Here is a 26297-nt window from a genome sequence, read left to right as displayed (position 1 = left end):
TTTACATTTTCTTTCATTTTGATGTCTTCACATTGTGAATGTCCTTAAATTCTAGGGTAAAGATGGACCACAAGGAGGCATTGGGCCAGTGGCAGACAAAGGGGATAAGGTACAACTATACTCTATACTACTGTATATTCTGTCATTATCCATGTCAATGGGGCATCAACTGTATCCAGTGTCTTTTTCTAATATCCTGTGAAATATCCTGTGTTTGTGCAGGGGTCCAGAGGAGCTATCGGACAGAAGGGAGTTGCTGGTGTCGATGGTGAGGAGGTAGATTGATTATACTGTATTGATTATTTAGTCATTCTATTAATTCTAAATCTAGATTTGGTAATCCAAAATACAGGCATAACATTTTTGACTAAAGAGTCTGATGTAAATCCATTGATCCTCAATGGGTAAAGACAATGATTGCATAAGAAGGGACAAGTGTTGCTGTGCTTTAGGGCCCAACTGGATTGTGGGGGCCAATGGGGCCACCAGGACTGAAGGGGTTACCGGTGAGTATCACAGGATTTATTAATCATGGTTGACAATAACTGTGATATTCAACTGACAAAAGGATCAATATGAAATTTGAATATCTTAGGGTGAGAAGGGGAAGATGGGCGCTCAGGGGGAAAGAGGTGGAAAAGGGATCCAGGGAGACAGAGGCAACCAAGGTCAACAAGGACCAAAGGGCCCACTGGGGAAAGAAGTAGGTGTTGTGTTTTTTCTAGAAATGTGATTGTGATGGCTCAGAATCAGTCTCCTGTGAGTTGACAGTATATCTTTAAAAAGGAGCTAATGCTGGTGTCCTCTGACTCACAGGGATACTTAGGGCCATCAGGGGACAGAGGGAAAGAAGGAGCTTCAGGACTAAAGGTGAGTCACAAACCATCAAACAAGGGAATTTGTTTCAACCCCACATAAATCCATACATTTGATTGAAATGAGATGAGATTCCTGCCTTATTTCTGTGTCTCCTGATGATGTGGATGTGTCTTGACAGGGCCAGCCAGGCATCAGAGGCCCTACAGGTCTCGCTGGGCGCTACGGACCAGGGGGCAACACCGGAAGAGGCCGGGCCAAGGGAGAGAAGGGGCTCCCCGGAACCACAGTAAGTGTTGTTATGGTACCACAATTTGTAAATATACAGTACAGTATGAAGCTGAAATGTTGCTGAGAACGATGTTCAGGGTTGGGAATGAGTGTCTGACTGGTGTGTTCTCTCTGATGTTATAGGGGCCTCCTGGAAGGTTTGGGCCAACAGGCTTAGTTGGACCAAAAGGACCAACTGTAAGGATGGATTTCAAGGCACACTATTTAGAGTTAATTTAACCTGAGAATACATAATAGGACACTTAATGTCCTGTCATTGCAGGGTTTACCAGGAAAAAGAGGAGTCGATGGAAAAAGTGGACTTGGTGGACTTAAGGTGTAATGCACCATTCAATCTGTTACATTTACATGACCATGTTAGTCATTTAGCATACGCTCTTATCCAGATACCTTAAGGATGTTGAATAATTCACATTGTTTAACCAGTTTATATGGATTTGAGTTACCATGATGCAATTTTAATACAATTTGTGTTTGATCCCAGGGAGAGTATGGGGAGAGGGGAAAGACTGGGACTGGCGGTGTCAAAGGAGACGTGGTATGTTTTGCTCTGCAACTTTTAAATAAATAACAATTCTACTTTTTTCTCATCGTTTTAGCCTCCACATCTACTCTCCTTCTCCTTCCTATATGTTGTTCTCAGGGATTGCAAGGTCCAAGGGGGAAGAAAGGAGAGTCTGGAGCAGGAGGCAAAATGGTGGGATATTTCATTTTGATTTAATACAGAGTTTACTAGCTGCTGTTTGATTAAAGTTTTAATATGTTTTGTGGATGTTTGTACACAGGGGACATTGGGAAAGAGGGGGTTCACCGGGTCTCCAGGAGGTAAAGGCAGACCTGGGCCTGCTGGTGCCACTGGAGAGAAAGGTGTTAAAGGAATAGAAGGGCCAAAGGTGAGAGGTTGTGTCATGCAGTACACAATCCCTCTTGAAATATCACACTCTTCATATAAAGTGGTTTTGTCTGACCTGATTTTCTCATTTATCTTTGATGAAGGGATTGCATGGCAGCCCAGGAAAGAGGGGAGGCAGGGGAGTTAGAGGCGAACCAGTGAGTTTAATCAGTTCCTTCTTTTAATGCTTGCTCTACACTCTACCAAACCCTTTTGCCACAATCAGGGTTGGGTAGGTTACTTTCTAAATGTAATCCATTAAAGTTACTAGTTACCTGTAAAATTGTAATCAGTAATGAAGTTTGAATGACCCAAACTCAGTAATGCAGTCTGATTACTTTCAGTTACTTTTGGATTACTTTCCTCTTTAAGGAATTAGAAGAAGACAAAAGGCACCCATCAAACACATTTGGTGTGCCATCATAGTAGTCTGACTTATTTTCAGACTTGCTCAGGTGGAACAAACTTAAACTTGCCCCTTTTTCAATGCTGAATTGAATGTCCTTGAGAAAACAGAAAGGTGTCATAATGTATTTTTTTACAAACATCCTTTTTGAATTTAACATGTAATCCAAGAAGTTATCATCTAGTTTTTTTAAAGTATCTTTAATCTGATTACATTATTTTATCTGGTAACGTAAATGATTACAGCTACAGTTTTTTGCAATCAGATTACATGTAACTGATTACATGTAATCTGTTACTCCCCAACACTGCCCACAATGATTTCCCCCACAATGTACTGAAGCGAAGAGTCAATAGTTCAATTTGAACTTTTCTTCTGTGCCACATTTTCCTCCTCTTGCTTATAGGGAGAAGAAGGCCCTTTGGGACCGGATGGACCAGTTGGAAGATCTGGAAAGCCAGCAAGTATCCCTATAGTGCATACTGACTCTGCCACCCATTCGCATCTGCATGATCATATCACAGAAAATACAACATAATGTGTTATGATGATGTTGATCCTATTGATGTGTTTGTTACATTGTCTTTTCTATCTCTTGTTTTGGTTGTTATCTCAGGGACTTGCTGGTTTGGATGGATTGCTGGGGGTTGAAGGAAATGAAGGAGATAATGTAAGCATTGTCTGGTTCCCAAGCATAACCTTAATATATATATTTGTCAATCAGTAGCCCCAGGACATATTGTCTAATAGATCTTCCTTTGATTCTATTTGTCTCCAGGGTGATATTGGTTACAGAGGAACCCCTGGGAGGCCTGGTCTACCAGGGAAGATGGTGAGTGAAATACAGACTTAAGCATAGTGTTTTTAAGGCTGTATAAGTACACAGTATGTTGGAACTTGATGCATCCCTACTCTAATGATTAATGTCACAGGGTCAAAGTGGACAACCTGGATTGAGTGGTGGTCAAGGAGCACCAGGGTCAAAGGTACGACCTGTGTTTGACTAATTGAGATATCCAACAGTGCATGTACATAGAAATACAACAAGAGCTATTTGGCCAAACATCTTTATTTTGCCATGGTTTACATTCAGAACCTTCCACCAATGTTTTGTCAAGGGTAATCTTGGATCAAAAGGAAAACGAGGACCTGCAGGGCCAATGGGGCCAAGGGTAAACCAATACATGTGAAACCTTTACGTTCATGGTTATAAATCCCTGTCTATATTCTCGAACGTTTTTTCTTATGCTTGATAACTAAGCACTCTGATATTGCTATTTTGCATAGGGTATTCCAGGGTTTGGAGGAGCAAAGGGGAAGTTTGGCCAGCATGGATCAAAGGTGCTGTATATGTCTCAACACTCAATATCACCTACAGTATGTTATAGAGTAAAACAACAGTATTAGTTTTCTGTGGTCACATCATCGCTCCTTTATATATTTTATCTCTCAGGGTCAGGTTGGCGGCAGAGGCCTGCAGGGACATATTGGACCGCGTGGAATCAAAGTAGGTCATTTGGAATATATTTGGAAATCAATGAACCACACCTCATATTTAGAGAGCAGATGACTCTTCAGTCTGTTTTCTTTTAGGGGAATCCAGGACTGCCGGGGAATAAAGGGCGGCTAGGTCCAAAAGGCATACAGGTTAGCTGGTGGTATCTCTTTTCCATATTCATTGTTTTAAAGGAATCATATCCTGATACACGTTGCACAACAGTATCAGCACAAATGTATTATCAGTTTATGTCAATGTATTGGTAATTTATAGGGAGACATTGGTCCTCGTGGTCCACCTGGGAAAAATGGCTTCCCTGGTCTACCTGTACGTATTTTGTCCATATTTCACAAACCTTCTTAGAGTCTATTCCAGTATAAGTTTGCTAAAATTATGACATTTTGAAGTCTTGTTTGGTAAATTGTGTTTGTTTTATTTTACAGGGTCTCTTTGGAAATAGGGTAAGTAACCATTTAGCATTCTAATGTCTATTGTTGGGTATATTTACATGGTTTCCTTCTAAATCCACCATGCTCTTCGCAGGGAATGAAGGGGATACAAGGAATGCCTGGAGTTAAGGGACTGAAAGGTGCGCGTGGACAACCAGTACGTAGAATTATTGTGTCTTATGATCCAAATTAGTAACAGTAACTTAATCATCCAGAATGCAGAGTACAGTACATAATGGATCCCATGTAAATGCAAGCCCCCATTTATGTCACAGGGAAAACCAGGTCCTCCTGGCCGTCCAAGAAACAGGCGACCTGGAGCCCTTGGTAAAAGAAGAGGATCCAAAAAAGTTGGTACCTCATTTATTGTAATCTATACCTCTTTATTATACTGTAAAATGGAGGAATCATACACCACAGTCCACACTAAATGTTTCCTCAAAACAATTGTATAACCTGCACTCCTGCACATAACTTGTTCTGGGATTCATCCGATGGCATTGAGGAGTTTATTACATCAGTCACCGGCTTCATTAATAAGTGCATCGACGACGTCATCCTCACAGTGATAGTATGTACATATCCCAACCATGGGATTACAGGCAACATCCGTTCTGAGCTAAAAGGCTAGAACTGCCGCTTTCAAGGAGCAGGACACTAATCTGGATGCTTACAAAAAAATCCTGCTACGCCCTCCGACGAACCATCAAACAGGCAAAGCGTCAATACAGGACTAAGATCGACTGTGTGATCACACTCTCCATAGCCAATATGAGTAGAAACTTTAAACAGGTTAACATTCACAAGGCCGCAGGGCCAGACAGATTACCAGTACGCGTACTCAGAGCATGCACTGACCAGCTGGCACGTGTCTTCACTGACATTTTCAACCTCTCCCTAACCCAGTTTGTACAACACATCCGCCACGCTGACCATCAACACGTGTGCGTGCCTGCTTAGTCCCCTCCTGTACTCCCTGTTCATCAACGACTGCGTGGCCATGCACAACTCCAACACCATCATTACGTTTGCCGACGACACGACGGTGGTAGGCATGATCACCGACGAACATCAACCTTTCCCTCAACGTCAGCAAGACAAAGGAGCTGATCGTGGACTACAGGAAATGGAGGGCAGAGCATGTCCCCATTCACATCGATGGGGCTTTAGTGGTCGAGAGAGCTTCAAGTTCCTCGGTGTCCACATCACTAAGAACCTATCATGGTCCACACACACCAACACAAAGGCTTAAAATATTTGGCATTGGCCCTCAGATCCTGAAAACGTTCAGCAGCTGCACCACTGAGAGCATCTTGTCTGGCTGCATCACCGCTTGGTTAGGCAACTGCTTGGCATCCGACCACAAGGCGCTACAGAGGGTAGTGCGTACAGCCCAGTACATCACTGGGGCTGACCTCCCGGCCTCCAGGACCTCTATACCAGGCGGTGTCAGAGGAAGGCGCAAAAAATTGTCCAAGACTCCAGCCACTCAAGTCATAGACTGTTTTCTATGCAACTGCACGGCACCAATTCACCAAGTCTGGACCCTGAATAGCTTCTACCCCGAAACCCTAAGACTGCTAAATAGTTAATGAAATAGTTAACCAAATAGCTGCCTGGTCTATCTGTATTTACCCTTTTTGCACTAACTTTTTTGTTTCATCACATACGCTGCTGCTACTGTTTATCATCTGTCACTTTATTCCTAGTTATATCTACATATCTACCTCAATTACTTTGTACCCCTGCACATCGACTCGGTACTGGTACCCTGTGTATGTAGCCAAGTTATCTTCACTCATTGTGTATTTATTATTACTTGTATTATTATGTATTTTACTTTTCTATTATTTCTCTTTTTTCTCTCTCTACATTGTTGGGAAGGGCCCATAAGTAATAATTTCACTGTTAGTCTACACCTGTTGTTTACGAAGCATGTGACAAATAAAATGTGATTTGATTTGATGATGTATCAGTCTTTATTTATTAGTAAAACCTCCTAATGTGAGTCGGTTTTTGGATGGCCCTGTTTTCCCAGCAAACTCGGGCCATGACCAGGAGAACGCTTACCTTACTGCCTGACCAGAACCCAAGCAGCTCCATCAGCTGGCCTCAGGGCACCAAAGACAGCCCTGCAACCACCTGCCATGAGCTGGGGCTGATTCGCCCACACCTGCAGGATGGTGAGTAGAGCTCAGCAGGTAGCAGTTAGACTGAACACTGAGCTGATGTAGGCAACAGATCTAGTGAAGCCAACCTCCTCTCATCCTTTTTACAGCTAGAGTCATTTGTCCAGTAATGTGTTTTGTAAAACTAACAAAGTCAGATCTTTCCAGGACACTTCTACATGGACCCTAACCAGGGCTGCCCATTTGATGCCGTGCAAGTCTTCTGTAACTTCACCGCAGGAGGGATGACCTGTATACCTCCTGTCCAGTCACAGGTAAGTAGCTGGTCCTGACATCAGTCAGGATACTGGGGCAAGTGGTTGCACAGAATATCTGAGTATGAATGATGTATCTACAACTTTGCCTCTCTCCTGAGCAGAAGGAAGGAAGGCTTTCTAGTGAGCATCAATTATGGGTCACATCATTTCTCACTTACACGTATTGTTTTCATTTTGAAAAGGCATGTTGTGGTTTCATCTTTCTATAGATAATAGGAAAATGGGAACCCGAAAAAAACATGTCAAAAAAGTATATCCAGTGGTTTAGCCAGCTTGATGGTGGCTATAAGGTAAGACAAATGCATGTTACATTTAGAATTCATCTACAACTGCATTACTGTAACTGCTCCAAATAATTTCTCTCTCTCCCTACTGTAGTCTGAGTATGCTGGTCTTGATGTGGTCCAGCTCCGATTTCTACGGTTACACAGCCATTCTGCCTCTCAGCACCTGTCCATCGCCTGCCCGTTTAACCACAATAGTAGAGAAATCAGGAAAAATGCAACAAACAGGGTTCTTCACTTTCTGGGAGACTCTGGTGGGGAGATTGGTTCAAGCTATATGACAGTATCGAGGAATGGTTGTGAAGTAAGACCCAAAGAACAATGTAACCCTTTATACACACCTAGTACATTTGTTGTTTTATGTCAGCTACAGTACAACTCATTCTACACAACCATTGTAATTCACAGCCTGGCCACTTGATGTCAGTCAAGACCAATATAAAGGCCTACAGGGCTACTGTGCAATGTGAGAACAATGTTGTGTCCTGTAATGACAGCCAGGTATTTTCAGCTTGTTTTCCCATGTTTGTCACTCAGGTGGAGGTGGAGGTACGAGTGAGGGGAAGCACAGAGATCCACAGAGGGGACATGGAGCTGCTGCCCCTCAGGGATGTTAGTATGGAGGGAAGGGGAGACCACTGGGACACAGAACTCAGAGCTGTCCTGGGACCTTTGTGCTTTTTGTAGTCTCAGTTTATCCATAGAGAAGCAGCTGTTTCTCCCAGAAGCAGCAAGCTCTGACCAGTGTATGGGTCAAGAACATTTGGTTGGAATTCCTCTTCAGGACAAAAGAAAGAGATATCATCATGTTGTGTGATCGCTGTAGCATTTGTGTAATTGTGATAAAAAACTAGAGCTATATAATAAAATATGTATTTTAGAGTTATTTGTTAATCTTGTTATCATATGTGTCTTTTATAAAGAAAAATATAAAGCTGTTGTGTTGTTTGTATCTCCCGCATTTCAATTTTTTTGAATGATTTATTTTTCTTAGTGATGTACTGTGTGTATATATGCTTCATATTAGATAAATGTGGATGTTTTGTTTAATTGTTAAGCTTTGTAAGTATGTCTTTGCTATTATCTGATGTCTTGTTTTTTATGCCTGTCGACTAATACCTGAAGTCTTGATGAACACCAATATCTGGATGGTCTAAACTTCAAATTGTTATAAATTGAAACATTTGAAATGTCACTTCAGTTTACTTTACAATAACTTTAGCACACATTTTATGGTTTATACCTCAAATGCAGTAAACAGTAGTACACCCTGTTGTCACAAATGGAATTAACCGAAATATGTGCAATAAATTATATAAATGGTTTTCGTAAGATGATGGAAAACTGTTGTAGTAGGCTGCTGTATTTATTACAGAACATCATTTGCAGGACATTAAACCCATGCTGGATAAAACTGTTCCTAACTGTTGTTCATACAGAGCATGTGCAGTAGGTTACACATTCATACATTGAGGACTTATCATGTGTAGGAATATGTTTTCTCTTGTGGTGGCACTTCCCCATTACTCATCCTCTCCTACTACCATGCCTTTAGATCAGGGGAACTCAACTACTATTTCAGAAGGTCCGGTCACACACATTTCCTAGGCTGCCATTTTTAAACTCATTTCCTGCAATTCTACACATTACGCCATGTCTCGTGTGTTCATATGATACCTGACAAAATCAATGTGGTCTCCCTGGGGGTCAAGGACCCCATGGGCACAATCTGGCCATGACAACTACAAGGTTTAAATAGCTGATTAGCATAATCTAACTAACATGGGCTAGTAGTTGATCAACTGGACATTTCTGACAGGTTATATACTGTAGTTTACAAAGACTGTTGTGTAACATTCTGTTATCAATGTTCTCTCTCACCATTCTCCATGGTCAACATAACTTTGGTGATATTTTGCCTAAAGCTATGGAGGACAGTATCAGTTTGTCTTCTGACTGAGGTTTCTTACATGCTTGGCACGGAAAATAAAATGTAATTTCCCGAATAGCTCGAAAACCATGTAGACAGATTTAATTCACCACGCTATAGCACATGATTACCATTATACCAGCGTGGTCTCACAGATTAAACGTAATATAGTAAACGTAAATCCAGGAATCTGACATTAGTATTATATGTTACATTTGGTATGGTTAGATAAGACAGAAGCTTACTTAATAAGGCAAAAATTATATATAACGCATATGCCTAGCATCCCAAAGGTTGCATGTTCGAATCTCGTCATGGACAACTTTAGCATTTTAGTATGCTGGGGATGACAGTGTCCTGCGCTGCCGCAGCGCTTTACCTAAGATGCCGACCATTTCAGACCTGGATGGGATGGGTGGAGAGGGCAGCAATGGAGAGAACCCTTGCAATGGAGAGATCCACACTAATGGTGCCAGAATTAAGCTTGATTAACATGTGTCAGAGCTAAATGCAACAGAGGTGGTTGAACAGTTGGAAAGTGTTTATGCTTATGAGTAAGAATTATCTATGTGGGGTGACATTATCAGGATATAGATGGTGCAATTCTTAGGTCATGGGTTGAGCTCTCAAATGTCATTGTTTTATTTCCATATAGTCAATGGTCAAACCTGTTTAAATTCTGAGTGAAGATAACCTGGATTAACCCCAAGTACAGTCATTCAGTCATGGGTGTGTTTGAATGGTTGTACAGTGGCACTTGCTTAAACCCCAGCAGCTGTTTCTCATTAGTCATGTCTTTATAGTGGTTACATTTGTTTCTCAAGAACAGTCTTCAATGACTCTCAAATGACTAAGCGCCTCATGGAACTTCCCTGACCTGTCCTGTTGCCCAGTTCATTACAAAGTTTTTAAATTTCTTATAAAATTATTTTTCAACAGCATTCAAAGGTCAGTTGTTATCTGTAGAACTATATCCAGTCTAAAGGCTACATGGTAGCGTAACGCAACGTCTAGCATCCCAAAGGTTGCATGTTCGAATCTCATCACGGACATCTTTAGCATTTTAGCTAATTAGCTACTTTGCAACTACTTAGCATGTTGGCTAACCCTTCCCCTAACCTAGCTAACATTAGCCACAACAAATTGGAATTTGTAACATATACGTTTTAAAATTCGTAGCATATTGTACTAATTGCAATTCATAACCTATCATACAAATTTGTAATTCATATATCATATGAAATGGATGACGGACATCCACAAATTAATACACACCATACGAAATTTAACATATCATACTAAATGGAGTGGCTCGGATTTACTTACAGAATAATGTGAAATGCTCTGAGACTAGGTTGCAGCCAGCATCCTGGTCGAGAGAGGGAAACTAATAGGCCTAGTGACTATAGATGATTGATTTGGGGCCGACCCTCTCGTCATTTAGAGGCGGGGTGGTGGCGTAGAAAAGGAAGAGAGACATCATCGCATCACGTTTTTTCAACATTGAAGAGGTGGGAATGTGATGAAAATTGAAAGTAACAGATTAACACGGGGATTCTTACCATACATTTTCAAGACACGGCTCAGTGACGGGTGAGTAGCATCAATATAGCTTGCTAGCCAATTCCTTATCTCGCTAACCAAAACAACCTTCAAACGCCGAACTTGACAGACAAGCTCTGCTAGTTAGCTCGCGCTTGACTGACGTTTTCTCGAGCGATGGGACCACAGAATTTGAACTCCCATAAGAACAAATATTTTTGTGACTTGATTAGCTCGATTGTAGCAAGTTTGTGACGTATGTCCAGGGCACTAGCTACATAGCATAGCTTGTTGTTGAATACCTGGCACACTGATCACTGGCGCAAGCTAGTAACTTATCCATGATGGTTCGAACATTATTATATTATTGGCTCTGGACAAATCTCTGACTGCTGCCAGTTAGCAAGGCATGCTCAGCAAATCACAAACGTCCACTGACCCTCAACTAACTTTTTGACAGACCATGTCTTTCAGTTCCAGTGAGGTCAGTTAGCAATCAAGCAAGTAAGCAAAGAGATCATGGCTTGTCTTCCACTGTTTTTAAGCCCATTGATAGGTATACATAAATTCAAAATACATTCAATGGCCACTGATGTTTTCACAGTTTGGCATTATCATGTTTCATAAGACTAGGAAGTTGAATTGTGTTAACTATTGTGTGGATCTCCATCTAGCTTGTGTGTGTGTGCGCATCCAACAGGTTGTTCTCTTACAGGATGGAGAGTGGGGATGACAGTGTCCTGCGCTCCCGCAGCGCTTTACCTAAGATGCCCACCATTTCAGACCTGGATGGTATGGGTGGAGAGGGCAGCAATGGAGAGATCCACAGTAATGGTGTGAGAATTAAGCTTGATTAACATGTGTCAGAGCTAAATGCAACACAGGTGGTTGGAAAGTGTTTATGCTTATGAGTAAGAATGATCTATGTGGGGTGACATTATCAGGGTATAGATGGTGCAATTCTTAGGTCATGGGTTGAGCTCTCAAATGTCATTGTTTTATTTCCATATAGTCAATGGTCAAACCTGTTTAAATTCTGAGTGAAGATAACCTGGATTAACCCCAAGTACAGTCATTCAGTCATGGGTGTGTTTGAATGGTTGTACAGTGGCACTTGCTTAAACCCCAGCAGCTGTTTCTCATTAGTCATGTCTTTATAATGGTTACATTTGTTTCTCAAGAACAGTCTTCAATGACTCTCAAATGACTAAGTGCCTCATGGAACTTCCCTGACCTGTCCTGTTACCCAGTTCATTACAAAGTTTTTACATTTCTTAAATATTTTTCAACAGCATTCAAAGGTCGGTTGTTATCTGGATAGCTATATCCGGTCTAAAGGCTACATTGTGCGTATTAAACGTAATATAGTAAACGTAAATCCAGGAAACTGACATTAGTATTATATGTTACATTTGGTATGGTTACATAAGACAGAAGCTTACTTAATAAGACAAAAATATATATAAAGCATATGCCTAGCATCCCAAAGGTTGCATGTTCGAATCTCGTCATGGACAACTTTAGCATTTTAGTATGCTGGGGATGACAGTGTCCTGCGCTGCCGCAGCGCTTTACCTAAGATGCCGACCATTTCAGACCTGGATGGGATGGGTGGAGAGGGCAGCAATGGAGAGAACCCTTGCAATGGAGAGATCCACACTAATGGTGCCAGAATTAAGCTTGATTAACATGTGTCAGAGCTAAATGCAACAGAGGTGGTTGAACAGTTGGAAAGTGTTTATGCTTATGAGTAAGAATGATCTATGTGGGGTGACATTATCAGGATATAGATGGTGCAATTCTTAGGTCATGGGTTGAGCTCTCAAATGTCATTGTTTTATTTCCATATAGTCAATGGTCAAACCTGTTTAAATTCTGAGTGAAGATAACCTGGATTAACCCCAAGTACAGTCATTCAGTCATGGGTGTGTTTGAATGGTTGTACAGTGGCACTTGCTTAAACCCCAGCAGCTGTTTCTCATTAGTCATGTCTTTATAGTGGTTACATTTGTTTCTCAAGAACAGTCTTCAATGACTCTCAAATGACTAAGCGCCTCATGGAACTTCCCTGACCTGTCCTGTTGCCCAGTTCATTACAAAGTTTTTAAATTTCTTATAAAATTATTTTTCAACAGCATTCAAAGGTCAGTTGTTATCTGTAGAACTATATCCAGTCTAAAGGCTACATGGTAGCGTAACGCAACGTCTAGCATCCCAAAGGTTGCATGTTCGAATCTCATCACGGACATCTTTAGCATTTTAGCTAATTAGCTACTTTGCAACTACTTAGCATGTTGGCTAACCCTTCCCCTAACCTAGCTAACATTAGCCACAACAAATTGGAATTTGTAACATATACGTTTTAAAATTCGTAGCATATTGTACTAATTGCAATTCATAACCTATCATACAAATTTGTAATTCATATATCATATGAAATGGATGACGGACATCCACAAATTAATACACACCATACGAAATTTAACATATCATACTAAATGGAGTGGCTCGGATTTACTTACAGAATAATGTGAAATGCTCTGAGACTAGGTTGCAGCCAGCATCCTGGTCGAGAGAGGGAAACTAATAGGCCTAGTGACTATAGATGATTGATTTGGGGCCGACCCTCTCGTCATTTAGAGGCGGGGTGGTGGCGTAGAAAAGGAAGAGAGACATCATCGCATCACGTTTTTTCAACATTGAAGAGGTGGGAATGTGATGAAAATTGAAAGTAACAGATTAACACGGGGGTTCTTACCATACATTTTCAAGACACGGCTCAGTGACGGGTGAGTAGCATCAATATAGCTTGCTAGCCAATTCCTTATCTCGCTAACCAAAACAACCTTCAAACGCCGAACTTGACAGACAAGCTCTGCTAGTTAGCTCGCGCTTGACTGACGTTTTCTCGAGCGATGGGACCACAGAATTTGAACTCTCATAAGAACAAATATTTTTGTGACTTGATTAGCTCGATTGTAGCAAGTTTGTGACGTATGTCCAGGGTACTAGCTACATAGCATAGCTTGTTGTTGAATACCTGGCACACTGATCACTGGCGCAAGCTAGTAACTTATCCATGATGGTTCGAACATTATTATATTATTGGCTCTGGACAAATCTCTGACTGCTGCCAGTTAGCAAGGCATGCTCAGCAAATCACAAACGTCCACTGACCCTCAACTAACTTTTTGACAGACCATGTCTTTCAGTTCCAGTGAGGTCAGTTAGCAATCAAGCAAGTAAGCAAAGAGATCATGGCTTGTCTTCCACTGTTTTTAAGCCCATTGATAGGTATACATAAATTCAAAATACATTCAATGGCCACTGATGTTTTCACAGTTTGGCATTATCATGTTTCATAAGACTAGGAAGTTGAATTGTGTTAACTATTGTGTGGATCTCCATCTAGCTTGTGTGTGTGTGCGCATCCAACAGGTTGTTCTCTTACAGGATGGAGAGTGGGGATGACAGTGTCCTGCGCTCCCGCAGCGCTTTACCTAAGATGCCCACCATTTCAGACCTGGATGGTATGGGTGGAGAGGGCAGCAATGGAGAGATCCACAGTAATGGTGTGAGAATTAAGCTTGATTAACATGTGTCAGAGCTAAATGCAACACAGGTGGTTGGAAAGTGTTTATGCTTATGAGTAAGAATGATCTATGTGGGGTGACATTATCAGGGTATAGATGGTGCAATTCTTAGGTCATGGGTTGAGCTCTCAAATGTCATTGTTTTATTTCCATATAGTCAATGGTCAAACCTGTTTAAATTCTGAGTGAAGATAACCTGGATTAACCCCAAGTACAGTCATTCAGTCATGGGTGTGTTTGAATGGTTGTACAGTGGCACTTGCTTAAACCCCAGCAGCTGTTTCTCATTAGTCATGTCTTTATAATGGTTACATTTGTTTCTCAAGAACAGTCTTCAATGACTCTCAAATGACTAAGTGCCTCATGGAACTTCCCTGACCTGTCCTGTTACCCAGTTCATTACAAAGTTTTTACATTTCTTAAATATTTTTCAACAGCATTCAAAGGTCGGTTGTTATCTGGATAGCTATATCCGGTCTAAAGGCTACATTGTGCGTACTACTCATTTGGCCCTGTTTGAAGACGAAGATGGATTTAACCACGCCCCAGCTAGCTCTGTTCCTTGTCCTTAAGGTTCCCTGAGACTGTGATTATTATTTCCCATGGGGAATAATGGCCAATTGTCCACCCGCTATATTGATTCAGGCATTTATGTAAATATTTAACATGGTATTGTTTACTCATAGTAGGCCTATATTAATCCTCCTCCTAGGTAACCTGGCAACTGTATTGGTCCTGAAATCATTTGGGATTCATATTCCTCACTGGCACTGGTAGACTTTGGAACTGAATGAATAGGAATGTCTGACCCACGATTTATTGCTTTGCGTAAATTACATTTTCTCCATGTATTTCAGGAAAAATGGAAGTGGAGCGACTCATCAGCAAGAAACTCCAACTGAAGAGGAAAGCAGAGGTGAGACTTAAAACAGAATGTGTTGTCAGCAGGTCAAATTTGTTCTGAGCCTGTGATTAGATCCTGAGTTCTGATGTCAAATCCTCCAAACAATGTTGTCACCCATCCATTGTTTGAGTCCCAATGATTCAACAAACTCCTCTTAGTTCTATCACTGTTTGTGGATGTGCCTAATCATATAAAACAAAAAGTGTTTTGTGCCTTGCTTCTGCACTGCCAAATCCCTACTGGACTGATTCAATATTTTCCTTAAGCCTAACAAACAGCCTATGTGAGCTGTAACATTATCATTTTAACCTGGCGAGCTGCCTTGACTGTTTGTTTTCAAATCCTGTCATTATTTGTGCATTAGAAAAAGAGCTAACAACTAGCAGTGAGCCAACGTGATGTAAAGGCTATTCTAATCAGCATCTTTCCCACTTTCATGCCTGGAGAATGGAGAGATGCAGCAAGAGGCAGTTCTGCTTTTATGACATCCAAACCCTTGTCTGATTTGAGTCCATAGGTATTGCATACCAGTGAGGAAATGACTGAAATGCATTGTAGGGGTTAACCTTGGCGACTGAGTGCCCAAATGAAAGTTTCACAATGAATTGGGAAGTGCAGACTGAAGAGGGCCACTTGAAACATGTATTTCTGTATGGTGTATTGGCTGAACAATGAAGTGTTATTCACATCTTATCGCATCATAATAGATGGGTGAAATTAACATGTCCTGTCTTTACTGTACAGAACACCCAAACCCAGAGAGCGCCCTTATTTTCACCCAATGTAAGAGGAAGAGAGATTGAGCAAGAGGGTTATTGTTTTCTTAAAGCGGTCTTTTAAGGGCTGTTTGTTTAGTATAAAGGTCAACTAACCTCTACCCTCATCAGCTGTTACTGTGCAAACAGATCAAATAGACAGAACAATCACCACAGTTTCTGGACATGAGGTCATCGTTAAAACATTTTTTTTAAAGGGTCATCATTATCTCCAGCTACAAATGGTTACATTCTGACATAATGTTTGTCAATTTAATATGTCTTTATGATATGGATTAAAATAGAAATTCACCACCATCCTTTTCATTTAACTGAACCATAAGCATTGCTGATTGTGGATGTGTCTCTGGTCTGCAGCACTTGAAGTCTGACCTGATGAGGCAGTTTGACTCTCAGGTGTTGGAGTTCATGGACAGTCTGATAGAGGAATCAGCCAGCCTGGAGCCTGCTCCTGTCCCTGCTGTCTTCTCCCCTCCTCTGTCCGATAAAGAGAGGAGTAAGCTCAGGTATTGAGCACCTCACTGCCCCCTTTTGCCTTCCACCATTCTCCTTTCTGACCTACTCTCTTACTATGTCAGAGGTCAACATCTATTTAACTAATATTTTGTCAACGTTTTTTATTCTATTAGGCATCTCCAAGGGTCATCCCAGGGCCAAGGCAAACAGTTTGTGGTCCGGAGGTCCTTGTTAGAGTAAGTGACGTGTTAATAATAGACTGTGTGACTGCTCTTGACAAAAAGCTCCCTCATCGAACACTATATACATTGTGCTTAAACTGAAATGTTGCTGTATTGTTTATCTGGTCTATGTCTCTTGTTTCACAGTGAGCTGTTTGAAGTGAACCACATCCGGACCATCTACCACATGTTCATTGCCCTGCTGATCCTCTTCATCCTCAGTACCCTGGTGGTTGACTTCATCGATGAAGGCAGGTGAGGTGTAACACTGATTCTTTACTGTTCTCTCTCTTTAAATATAAACTACCACTTGTGTATTGACTCTTCATTCCTCTCTCTTCCCCAGATTGGTGCTTGACTTTGATCTGCTGGTCTATGTATTTGGACAGTTCCCCCTAGTGGTGATTACCTGGATCTGCATGTTCCTTTCAGTGCTGGTGGTGCCCTACAGCCTGTTCCACACCTGGGCCTCTCACTACCATGAGTCCAGCCACGGGACCCTGTGGTCTCTTCTACTGGGCTCTCTCTTCCTGCTCTACCAGGGCCTGGGCCTAGGCTTCCTGCCTACCTTTGTGGTGGTGAAGAACAGCTTTCCCCCTGCATCCTGCTTCATCATCATCCTGGAACAGGTACTCCAAATGCAGGCCCGCCTGAGGCATGACATTTTCTTTGTTTTCTTGATGTTCAGTCTACTGATGGACACGCACTGTGATTGGTTGACAACATGTGCTGTCCCCCTGCAGGTGCGCCTGATGATGAAGGCACACTCCTATATCAGGGAGAATGTCCCCAAAGTTCTGGCTTTGGCAAAAGACAAATCCAGTAAGCAACTACGTTGAATTATTTATATACACTATCTTACATTCTGTTTGTCTGTAGATGTATTCAGTTCCCTCTTTTCTTTTTATTCTCCAGGCTCCTCCCCAGTCTCTCCACTCATCCCACAGCTGAGCCACTATATCTACTTCCTCTTTGCTCCCACCCTTATTTACAGAGATAAATATCCCAGGTAAGCAGAGTGGAATGACATAAGACCTAGTTTAAATTAACATACCTCTTGCATGTTTCTCTCAGCTGCTAGAGAGCTATTTACCTTTCTGTAAACATTCAAACTCTTGTTTCCCTCTGCAGGAATCCCATCATCAGGTGGAGTTATGTGGCCTCTAAGTTATTACAGGTATGATTTGAGAATCTAAATGACTGCCTGAGCATAGTTGAAGACCTTGACCAGGAGATCAGTTCAGTTACGTAGTTTCTCTCTCGTCTTTCAGGTTCTAGGATGTCTCTTCTATGCCTACTATGTGTTTGTGCGCCTCTGCATCCCACAGTTCCGCAGCATCAGCCAGCAACTGTTTGACCTGCGGGCCATGGTCCTGTGTGTGTTCAACTCTATCCTGCCTGGTAACTCCAGTCAACGCATCCTCACTTGCAACTTGGCTCATCGGAATCACAGTATTCCTCCTGCATGTTCACTATATTGTCTTCTGGGTCACTCCGTCTGGATGATTCTGTTAACTACCTACAACAATATTTGAATGAATGGAGGGAAATCATATGTCATCTGTGTCTCTCTAGGAGTTCTGGTTCTCTTCTTGGCCTTTTTTGCCTTCCTGCACTGCTGGCTCAATGCCTTTGCTGAGATGCTGCGGTTTGCTGACAGGATGTTTTACAAGGTACACAGGCAGATGCCTTTCCTCGTCCATATTACTCATTTAGTCAATCACTGACTAAATCTACAGTGCAGTAGTGCCACAGTGTTCACTACACTGCCTCAATCAGCTCTTTGCTGTGTTGTTTTTTTAAATGTATATTGATTTTGCTTCACAGGATTGGTGGAACTCCACATCCTTTGCCAATTACTACCGCACCTGGAACGTGGTGGTACACGACTGGCTGTATTACTATGTCTACTGTGACTTCCTGTGGGTGAGTGTTGTGTTATTGTTGCACTTGGCATTAATGTTAAGTATTGTAAAAACAGAGAGATTATGAAGTATCCCTCCCATTGCTGTGTATCTTAAACAAGCAAGTCAGTTGAGCAGCTTTGATTTAATTTTGTCCACGCCCGTCTTAACCCTCTGGTCTGTCATCTGTTTTCTTCCCCTACTCCACTCCCTGACAGATGTCGAAGAAGAGATTTCGGGCGGCAGGCATGTTATTGGTCTTCACTATGTCTGCAGTAGTGCACGAGTACATCTTGGCGATCTGCTTCGGCTTCTTCTACCCAGTCCTCTTCTGCCTCTTCATGTGCTTCGGAAGTAAGACCTTACCTTCATTACAATACAACAGACACAATATAAACTGAAGGTTTTTCTCCTTTTGTAGCATTTTTCTGACTCTCAATCCTAACTGCTCTCATCTCCTTTACTGTGCTGTTTATCTGTCAGTGATGTTTAACTTCATTCTTCATGACCGGAGAAAAGGCCCAATTTGGAACGTGATCATGTGGACTGCTCTGTTCCTCGGTCAGGGGGTCATCATCTGCCTCTACTCCCAGGAGTGGTATGCACAGCGCTACTGCCCCCTTCAGGAGGTATACACCACTGCACATCTAGGGAAAACATTCATTTTAGGCTGTTCAGATCAAGGAGAGTAAATCTTTTAAACTATTGAGATGCAACCTTAGATCCAACCAAGTCTTTACATGCCATGTTTTGTTTTTAGCCCTCTTTCCTAGAGCTGCTGAAGCCGCGTTCCTGGAGCTGTCACCTCCAGACCAACCCAGCAGTCGACTCTTGAGGGGCTGTAACTGACATCACATTGAACTACTGAACCGACAACACTCGCCAATCTATTGAATGTGTTTAGGAGAGCACAACCTCCTGTTTCTTTCAAGCCTTTTTACCTTTTGTTTTCATTAATTGTTTTTGTGTTACACTAGTAATTCAGACTGATATTGAGAGACTGCGTTATTCATTTGAAAGGGCATGGAGTGAGTGAGGCATATAATGGCCTCTGTCATCACAAAGATGCCTTATTTATCCTTTTAGTTTCATGACAAACCCATTGGAAATCAGGGTAACATAGAGCACATAAATGTGAACAGAATTTTTTTTTTTTATTTATACTTTTATTTTCAGCCTGGATACAATTACCATATGTTTTCATTTGAAATGCACTTTCAATGCCAATATGGTAAATCGTAAAGTTGCAGCTTTTCCCAAAATTTGACCTCTTAGCAAACATGCAGTTATATACATTTAGCAAATAATTTACTTAAAACAATGTTTATTTTTTTTTGTTTTTTTACGTTATTTTTTTTATGAACCCAGACATTTCAAATGTTCAGCCACTGTATTTTGTCGTCTAGTCTCCAAGGTGTTTTAAATCATGTTGATGGAGATCAGGGTTGGGCTCATTTCAGAAGTTTTGGAAATTAACTCCCATTCAACTCATGAGTTGAATTGGCTGCACCTCACAGGATGTAGAGTTGGTGTGACAAAGTAATTCAAGGAAATTTCACTCGTCATACAACATAAGTTTCATTGAATCTCACAGTTCCAGATACCAAATAATAACTTTTCTCTAGAAATAATGTTTCTAACCTTGGTGCTTAGAATAGCCAATTATATTTCTGCCAACCCTTTCATTTGTTTGGCTTCTTTTTGAAGTTCTCAGGGTCAACTGCAGGGTTACACTAATGCATTCTGGGAAATGTATTTTCCTCATTGAACAAAATGTAATCGATTTAATGAAATACAATAACTTTGAATATTCACATACAGGTTTTGTTTCCTTTGATCGTTCACTTTGTTCTGAAAATCAATTGTTTTAACAATTTTATATGCATGTATATAATGACATGTTTCATGTACAAGATGTATATTTGTATAGACTACACCTAATATAGAATAGAGGCATTTGAATTTCTCTGAATTCAATTACATTTCCTTTCAGTCAAGTTTGAATTGCAATTTTTGTATGCTGTTTACTACAATTTAAATTCAATATTTTAATAGGAATTTGAGGCGTTCTCCATTTCAATTCTGAAGTGAGCCCAACCCTGATAGCGATGTTAGATTATTAAACAAAATGGAGATTAGTTTGCTCTGTGATTACTAGTAAGAAGGTTTTGTCAGATGTGAAGCCTTACACACAAGATTAATGTTAATTAAGAATATGTATTTATTCAAAAGCAATATTGAAAGTGATTCTATACCAATCAGAAATTCCACACCTGATCTTGAGTTGGTGGAAACTGCACTACTGTTGCAGGTGGCTGCTCCAATGTTGCCATTATCAGTTTGGCTGATGCATGTGTTGTTTATTTACTTGATTAGTGCCAATGCCTAAATATACACTAGTGCATTATTTGCTTTTGTCAGAAATTACATAATTACACTAACTGTTGCCATTAATGCTGTAAATTAGGGATTCAATTTCAGCTTCAATCCATGAGTCTGGTAGACTTGTCATTTTGTGATTGTCTCTCTATGGATTGTCTCTCTATGGAACAGTTTGTTTTTGACTCAAACCATGTATGATGATTTTAAACCACGAGATGGCGCTGTAATGTAAAAAATGTTGAATTCCCACTTGTTTCTCATGACAATCTATTTTACTCATAAGTAATTATTTAAGAAGGACCATTAACAAAACATTGTTATATAGAGAAATGTGTGTGTTTGTGTGTATATATATATATATCCTATCAAGTGATTTTGTTGCAAGACTACTTCAGCCTGTATTGAAATTGGGAGACTGTTTACTATTTGTGATCGTATTTCAGTGGTTATTTCGAGACCACTTTTGAGATTATGATGCTCTTTTGATCATTTAGAAAATGAGTGATACTTTTGTTCAGATATTTCTATTTTTGAACAGAGATTGACATTCCTCTATTTTTCTTGATAAATGTATGGAGTTATAGTGTTTAAAACATTTATTTGGTATTATACGAGATATGTTGGATAATATTTACCTTTACAGTGCATTAGGTATATGTCAGATAGAAAATAAACTATAAATCTATATATATTTTTGGTCTTTTAACCAAACCCGTGGGTTAGAATTGTGACTGCAGCATTTTTTACTTTAAAAAGAACAGTTAGGGTTTTTGATGTACTTTCCATATATAATATTGTACATTTCACAATGTCAAGACAATACAAATTTGAATGGATTTTGCTAAATGCTTTTTGTCATAAAGTTTATTGTTAATACTTATTTATCAAATGGCCACCCTTTTGTTTTTACACTGCTGCTACTCACTGTTAATTATCTATGCATAGTCACTTTACCCCTACCTACATATACAAATTGCCTCAACTAACCTGTACCGGTACCCCCTGTATATAGCCTCGCAATTGTTATTTTGTGTTACTTTTATTTTTTTACTTTATTTAGTCAATATTTTCTTTACTTTATTTTCTTAAAACTGCATTGTTGGTTAAGGGCTTGTAAGTAAGCATTTCACGGTAAGGTATACACCAGTTCTATTCGACGCATGTGACAAATACAATTTGATTTGATTTAATATAAAATGTAGTCAGTTCAAATCACAGTTGTGGGATCCTATCCATGAAATCACACCAGTATGTACAGTAGGAATAGGGGGGAGGACATACAGAGGCATGAAACATTAGCTGTCACGTCAGTGTTATGGATCCGAACTGTCACTGCCAAAAGAAAACAGCCATAGTTGTCTTTTTAAGTGTTTTGTGGTAGAAATTAATTTCACACAAATAACATTTGTTCAATGTTATGACAGTATTTCAAGAGTGTATATTGTAACGTTGAACAATAGACATTTCGTTTTTCCAGAGGTCTTACCTCATAAATAAAAGTTGTGAACAATGCAATCATGATAGTAGTTGGTCTAGCGAATCTCGACAGAGGGTCTATGGTTGGTCCTCGAGCTGTCCGCCTAGTGGCTCGGAGGTCCTAGTAATGTTGGGGACAGGGATGGGAATGGAGTTTGGTGAAGGGTGACCCCCCCCCTTTTTACGAAATAGCAAGCTCTATTCTGCGGTAAAGATGGCGGCGGCAGAGGGGGCGCGCAGTGGCTGGAGCACGGCGAAACGACCCTGAAAGGCTCCATATTTCATAGAAACTCGGACGTGGGGGACCGAACATTACTGTCTCGAGATCCCACGGACCGTTGGCAGAGAGTTGTTTTCAGTGATTTATCAGACTTTTGCTTTATTGTTTGAGGCAAGGTGGGTGGGTTTCACAACGATATTGCTATCGAGCTAACAGCTAACGTCAAGCTAGCTAGCTAGGAGACGGGTTGAGGAAGACTTCTGAACAGGCCGCTCCATAATTGGGGGATGTGAACTGGGAGTGTGCAGGGCTGGATAGCTTCGTCCCGAACATCTTTACACCGAACTGCGGGGATGGGACAACAGGTAGGCCGCGTTGGTGAGGGGGCTTCGACAGGGCTGCCACCGCCACAACAACAGCAGCAACACCCGGGGAAGGGGAACAGGGGAAACGCCGGGAGGAGACCCCGGGAAGTCAGTAACGTTAGCACTGGAACACCGACAGGCAGGGTTACTGCCGTTAACGTGCCGGACCCAGCAATTAATATATTCACCCAGCATTCAGGTAGGAATAGCCACATGGTAGTACACAGTAGTTTATTTAATCAAGTGGTTTGTACAATAGTAGTCAAACTGTGATTTTTAATTGGCTAGCTAACCAGCCAATTTACTTCAACATAATCAACTATATGTGTTCGTCAACGACGCGTTAGCGGAAATACAACCAATTGCCATCAGTGCCAGCTCTAGTTGTACGGTTAGCCAGCATATGTTTGCTAGTTTTCTTGGTTTCTAATATGTTCTCGTACATTATCAGACAATGAAGTTGAAGAGCACAAGTGTGAGGTGACAATGACAGCTTGACATGTCCCACAAGTAGCCTAATGGTTGTGTGCTTTTTTTTTTTTTTCATGCAGCTGTCTGGCATGGGCAGGTAACAGTGCAGTCAGTGCTACTAACGAGGATTGGGGTTGTTATTCTGATCCCAAACAGAGTGATGAAGAAAGAGCCGTTTCAGGACTACACAGCTGCAAGCAGCAAAGGGACTGTTCACTTCTCCTGCCACTGAGAGATGCTTGTTAAACAATGATCTCTGCCACAAGGGGATGCAGTGGCAATTCCACTCCATTAACTCACTATGGCAGCCACAACAGTCTCACATTTCAGCCTGAAGTGGTTTTCACATGCTCGGTTACAACATACTCAGCAGAAAATTGCAGCTCAAAGTAATTTTTTGAATTATGTTTGTGTAACTGACCGTAATCCAACATATTCTTTGAGGATACTCTCATTTTCATAGACCATTGTAAGGTACTGAAAGACTCACTGTGGTCAAATGATCTAGTGCCCCAGTGACACACTCAGTGGGCTCTGAGGGTCAAACTGGATAGATGCACTCTCATTGTGCTGCTGCCTGTTATGTGTCATTGGCACTCAGGATTTGGTCAAGAGAAGGCAATCATTAAGGATCTCCCTGCAGGGAAACCATTATTGCATTTGGTCAGCCAAGTCCTGCTCTGAGCTAGAATTAATTGCTGTTGTGTATGTATGCTATTAGGTTCTGTAAGACCATTAGGGAAGCATTATGTTGAGGGGGATATTATTATTATTCTTTGCATGACAAAGCTATAATATCCATCCACGATTGTAACAACTATCCAGTCTACTGCTTCTATTGAGCTTCTGCTTGCCTAAGGGAAGGTCAGTCAAAGTCTTGTATGAAATCAGATATAATGGGAATCGCAAGATTGTACGGCTCATCCAATAGTTGTTTTTTCAGCGCTCTGCACTGGGGCAAAGAGAGACCTGTCACATCTCCACAATTAAACTCTTCAGCTGGAAACGCAAACCTGAAAAGTGTACACTATCTGTTTTTTAAAATGTCAAGTGTGTCCTTTTTATAGCTGGATGCATAGCCAAGTTGTTGGAAGGCTGTTAACCTTGTAAACCTTCCATTATATTTTGAAGTATGAAAGCATTTGTTTGTGCAACATTCTCCTTGACCTAGCAGAATCAGTTCTAATGTAAGTCTAGGCTATATGATGCAGTTGTTATTACCTGGCAGTGCCACTGTTCGGTAATATCAATGTGTTGTGACGTCATTGGGCCATGTGAGTAAATCAGCAGTGTGTCAACGTCGAACATGGTTTTGTCTGTTCATAGGAATAGAGCCCTGCACATCTGGCTGAGTTATGTGACCACACGCCAAGGCTGCTTTAACAAAGTTATTTTGCAACAAAGCACATTTCCTCCTTTCTTTGCTGAGCAAGATGATTTGAGGTCCTTCCTCCTTTTAGCCATTTGTGATTGCCACTGTTGAATAGTTTATCTTTTGTGTGGTTTGACAATGGTGAAAGGCCTAGGTGTACAGTGCAGTTTTTACCAAATGAAAATGCAATGACTTCGTAATCATGTTTTGATACTGTGGCTATTTTAGATGTATGTCTGTCTGTGACCTTTTTGAGGTGTGTGTGTGGTACGTGTGTACTGGTGTCCATGTTTGTATGGGTTATGCCTGTGTACGTGTCTTTTTGCCTGAAGGAAGTGATTCACGGTGGGGACAGACAAGTTTTCTAAATCAAAGGCCTCTGCATGTCACTGTCCCCCAAGTTGACTCTGCACATCCCTGTTGGGTCACGATGCCATTTTGGTATTTCTTTATTTATTCATTGTCTCCGGATCTTAGAATACGTTTCTTTGCAGCGTTATGAAAACTAAACCCTACGTGACTCAGTGGCATTTTAAAGCCGAAGGGAACGGTATCTTTGATACGTAATATGTAGCCTCAGTGAAAGACTGCTCACATTCCCCCTAACCACATGACTTTCGAGTGCTCATCCAGTGTAATGCTCTTCTGATCAAGTGAACTTAGAATTCTTCAATTGTTTAATGGCTTGTGTGGGACTACGGTCTTTCATTTTGCTCTGCCTTGGGCTCTCTCTTGTTTGCAGAATTCACAGAATTGCTGATTTGGCTATCAAGCCCATAAACAGTTCAGCAGGTTGAGCGGTCAAGAGCAGGTTTCATATACTTGATTAGGAAATGGGACACTTGTATTTAACATCTCTGCTCTACATGTTCTCCCTACGCTTGCCTTCATAAAATTGAATTAATTCCAGGGCAGGCAGGACAGTGGATGGGTGATCTGCCCATTATCCCTGATAGATAAACTGATTTGCATTAGGGGTGAAATTGGATTAGACAAATCCACTTTTCTATATGTGCAAAGGCCCCAACAACCAAAATAAGCCTCACAGTACTGACAGTTGACTTTATTAACAAATTTAAACTTGATGTGTTGAAGTAATCATATCCATTGGTGGCTTATCTGGGTGACTGGATCCTCTCCCCCACCTAGCAGGTCACCCCGAGCTGCATCCTTCAGCCACTAGAAGGACCTCGGTCTCGTAATTTTCAGCCCTATAAATGCTGGGCAGTGGTGTTCATTTGCATGTTTACCAGGGTATGTACTATGCTTATGCATCCCATGAAGCACATTGATTATTGTGGCGGACTATGTTCTGGTAATATATTACACCCTGTACTATTGCTTCATTAATTATTCATTCTTCCTCTCGCTCCTCCCTATGTGCCTGACTGGTGAAAACATGAGGCTGGAGACTAAAGAGGGCACTAAATCCCGGCTCATTTTCCCCTTCCCAGTGGAACTCATTCTACTGTCATTAAATTAACCAAAGGAAATGGTTGGAGTCGAGACGCACATGTTGCAGATGATGACAACTCTCCCACCTGAACTTACATACTCCCACATATATATATCATATTGGGACTTTGTTTACCCTTCAGAAGGC

At 41.1% G+C, this 26297-nt stretch overlaps 3 protein-coding genes across 18 annotated transcripts in view; all 3 read left to right on the top strand.

Moving 5' to 3' along the window:
- Nucleotides 1-8496, top strand: part of si:dkey-21p1.3 (collagen alpha-2(I) chain) — a 28698-nt gene extending 20202 nt beyond the window's left edge. For 5 of the 9 annotated variants that reach the window (XM_014216674.2, XM_014216672.2, XM_014216677.2 and 2 more), the window contains 29 exons: nucleotides 56-109; nucleotides 223-276; nucleotides 453-506; nucleotides 596-703; nucleotides 817-870; nucleotides 998-1105; nucleotides 1231-1284; nucleotides 1370-1423; nucleotides 1592-1645; nucleotides 1751-1804; nucleotides 1893-2000; nucleotides 2104-2157; nucleotides 2812-2880; nucleotides 3022-3075; nucleotides 3184-3237; nucleotides 3338-3391; nucleotides 3524-3577; nucleotides 3693-3746; nucleotides 3859-3912; nucleotides 3999-4052; nucleotides 4177-4230; nucleotides 4347-4364; nucleotides 4447-4509; nucleotides 4628-4702; nucleotides 6391-6535; nucleotides 6689-6795; nucleotides 7008-7088; nucleotides 7177-7386; nucleotides 7620-8496. In XM_014216674.2, coding sequence (XP_014072149.1) covers nucleotides 56-109; nucleotides 223-276; nucleotides 453-506; nucleotides 596-703; nucleotides 817-870; nucleotides 998-1105; nucleotides 1231-1284; nucleotides 1370-1423; nucleotides 1592-1645; nucleotides 1751-1804; nucleotides 1893-2000; nucleotides 2104-2157; nucleotides 2812-2880; nucleotides 3022-3075; nucleotides 3184-3237; nucleotides 3338-3391; nucleotides 3524-3577; nucleotides 3693-3746; nucleotides 3859-3912; nucleotides 3999-4052; nucleotides 4177-4230; nucleotides 4347-4364; nucleotides 4447-4509; nucleotides 4628-4702; nucleotides 6391-6535; nucleotides 6689-6795; nucleotides 7008-7088; nucleotides 7177-7386; nucleotides 7620-7769 — 2160 coding nt within the window. In that variant the 3' untranslated portion in view covers nucleotides 7770-8496. Of the gene's footprint in view, nucleotides 1-55; nucleotides 110-222; nucleotides 277-452; nucleotides 507-595; nucleotides 704-816; nucleotides 871-997; nucleotides 1106-1230; nucleotides 1285-1369; nucleotides 1424-1591; nucleotides 1646-1750; nucleotides 1805-1892; nucleotides 2001-2103; nucleotides 2158-2811; nucleotides 2881-3021; nucleotides 3076-3183; nucleotides 3238-3337; nucleotides 3392-3498; nucleotides 3578-3692; nucleotides 3747-3858; nucleotides 3913-3998; nucleotides 4053-4176; nucleotides 4231-4346; nucleotides 4365-4446; nucleotides 4510-4627; nucleotides 4703-6390; nucleotides 6536-6688; nucleotides 6796-7007; nucleotides 7089-7176; nucleotides 7387-7619 lie in introns of those variants that run through there. The other 4 variants (XM_014216673.2, XM_014216675.2, XM_014216676.2 and 1 more) reach the window with 4 other exon arrangements.
- A 1862-nt stretch (nucleotides 8497-10358) lies between these two features.
- soat1 (sterol O-acyltransferase 1) lies at nucleotides 10359-22305 on the top strand. Of its 5 annotated transcripts, none has more exons than XM_045687586.1 (16): nucleotides 10359-10605; nucleotides 11255-11388; nucleotides 15005-15063; nucleotides 16185-16333; nucleotides 16457-16519; nucleotides 16652-16759; nucleotides 16851-17133; nucleotides 17248-17326; nucleotides 17420-17513; nucleotides 17636-17681; nucleotides 17776-17905; nucleotides 18080-18177; nucleotides 18332-18430; nucleotides 18627-18762; nucleotides 18892-19037; nucleotides 19169-22305. In XM_045687586.1, the coding sequence occupies exons 1-16, from the start codon at nucleotides 10535-10537 to the stop codon at nucleotides 19241-19243; spliced, it is 1770 nt and encodes a 589-aa protein (XP_045543542.1). In that variant the 5' UTR covers nucleotides 10359-10534; the 3' UTR covers nucleotides 19244-22305. The 5 variants fall into 5 exon arrangements, with proteins under 5 accessions (XP_045543542.1, XP_045543544.1, XP_014072145.1 ...); XM_045687588.1 differs by having other exon boundaries at nucleotides 10388-10605; nucleotides 11270-11388; XM_014216670.2 differs by lacking the exons at nucleotides 10359-10605; nucleotides 11255-11388 and adding exons at nucleotides 13127-13343; nucleotides 14008-14126.
- Nucleotides 22306-22468: 163 nt separating this feature from the next.
- LOC106613905 (tyrosine-protein kinase ABL2) overlaps nucleotides 22469-26297 on the top strand; it is a 43679-nt gene continuing 39850 nt past the window's right edge. For 3 of the 4 annotated variants that reach the window (XM_014216663.2, XM_014216662.2, XM_014216667.2), the window contains exon 1: nucleotides 22469-23050. In XM_014216663.2, the coding sequence (XP_014072138.1) occupies nucleotides 22840-23050 (211 nt within the window). In that variant the 5' untranslated portion in view covers nucleotides 22469-22839. The remainder of the gene's footprint in view (nucleotides 23051-26297) is intronic. The other variant, XM_014216666.2, reaches the window with a different exon arrangement.

Source organism: Salmo salar, chromosome ssa10 (genome assembly GCF_905237065.1).
Source record: "Salmo salar chromosome ssa10, Ssal_v3.1, whole genome shotgun sequence".
NCBI lineage: Eukaryota > Metazoa > Chordata > Actinopteri > Salmoniformes > Salmonidae > Salmo > Salmo salar.
This window is presented reverse-complemented; position numbering and strand designations above follow the sequence as displayed.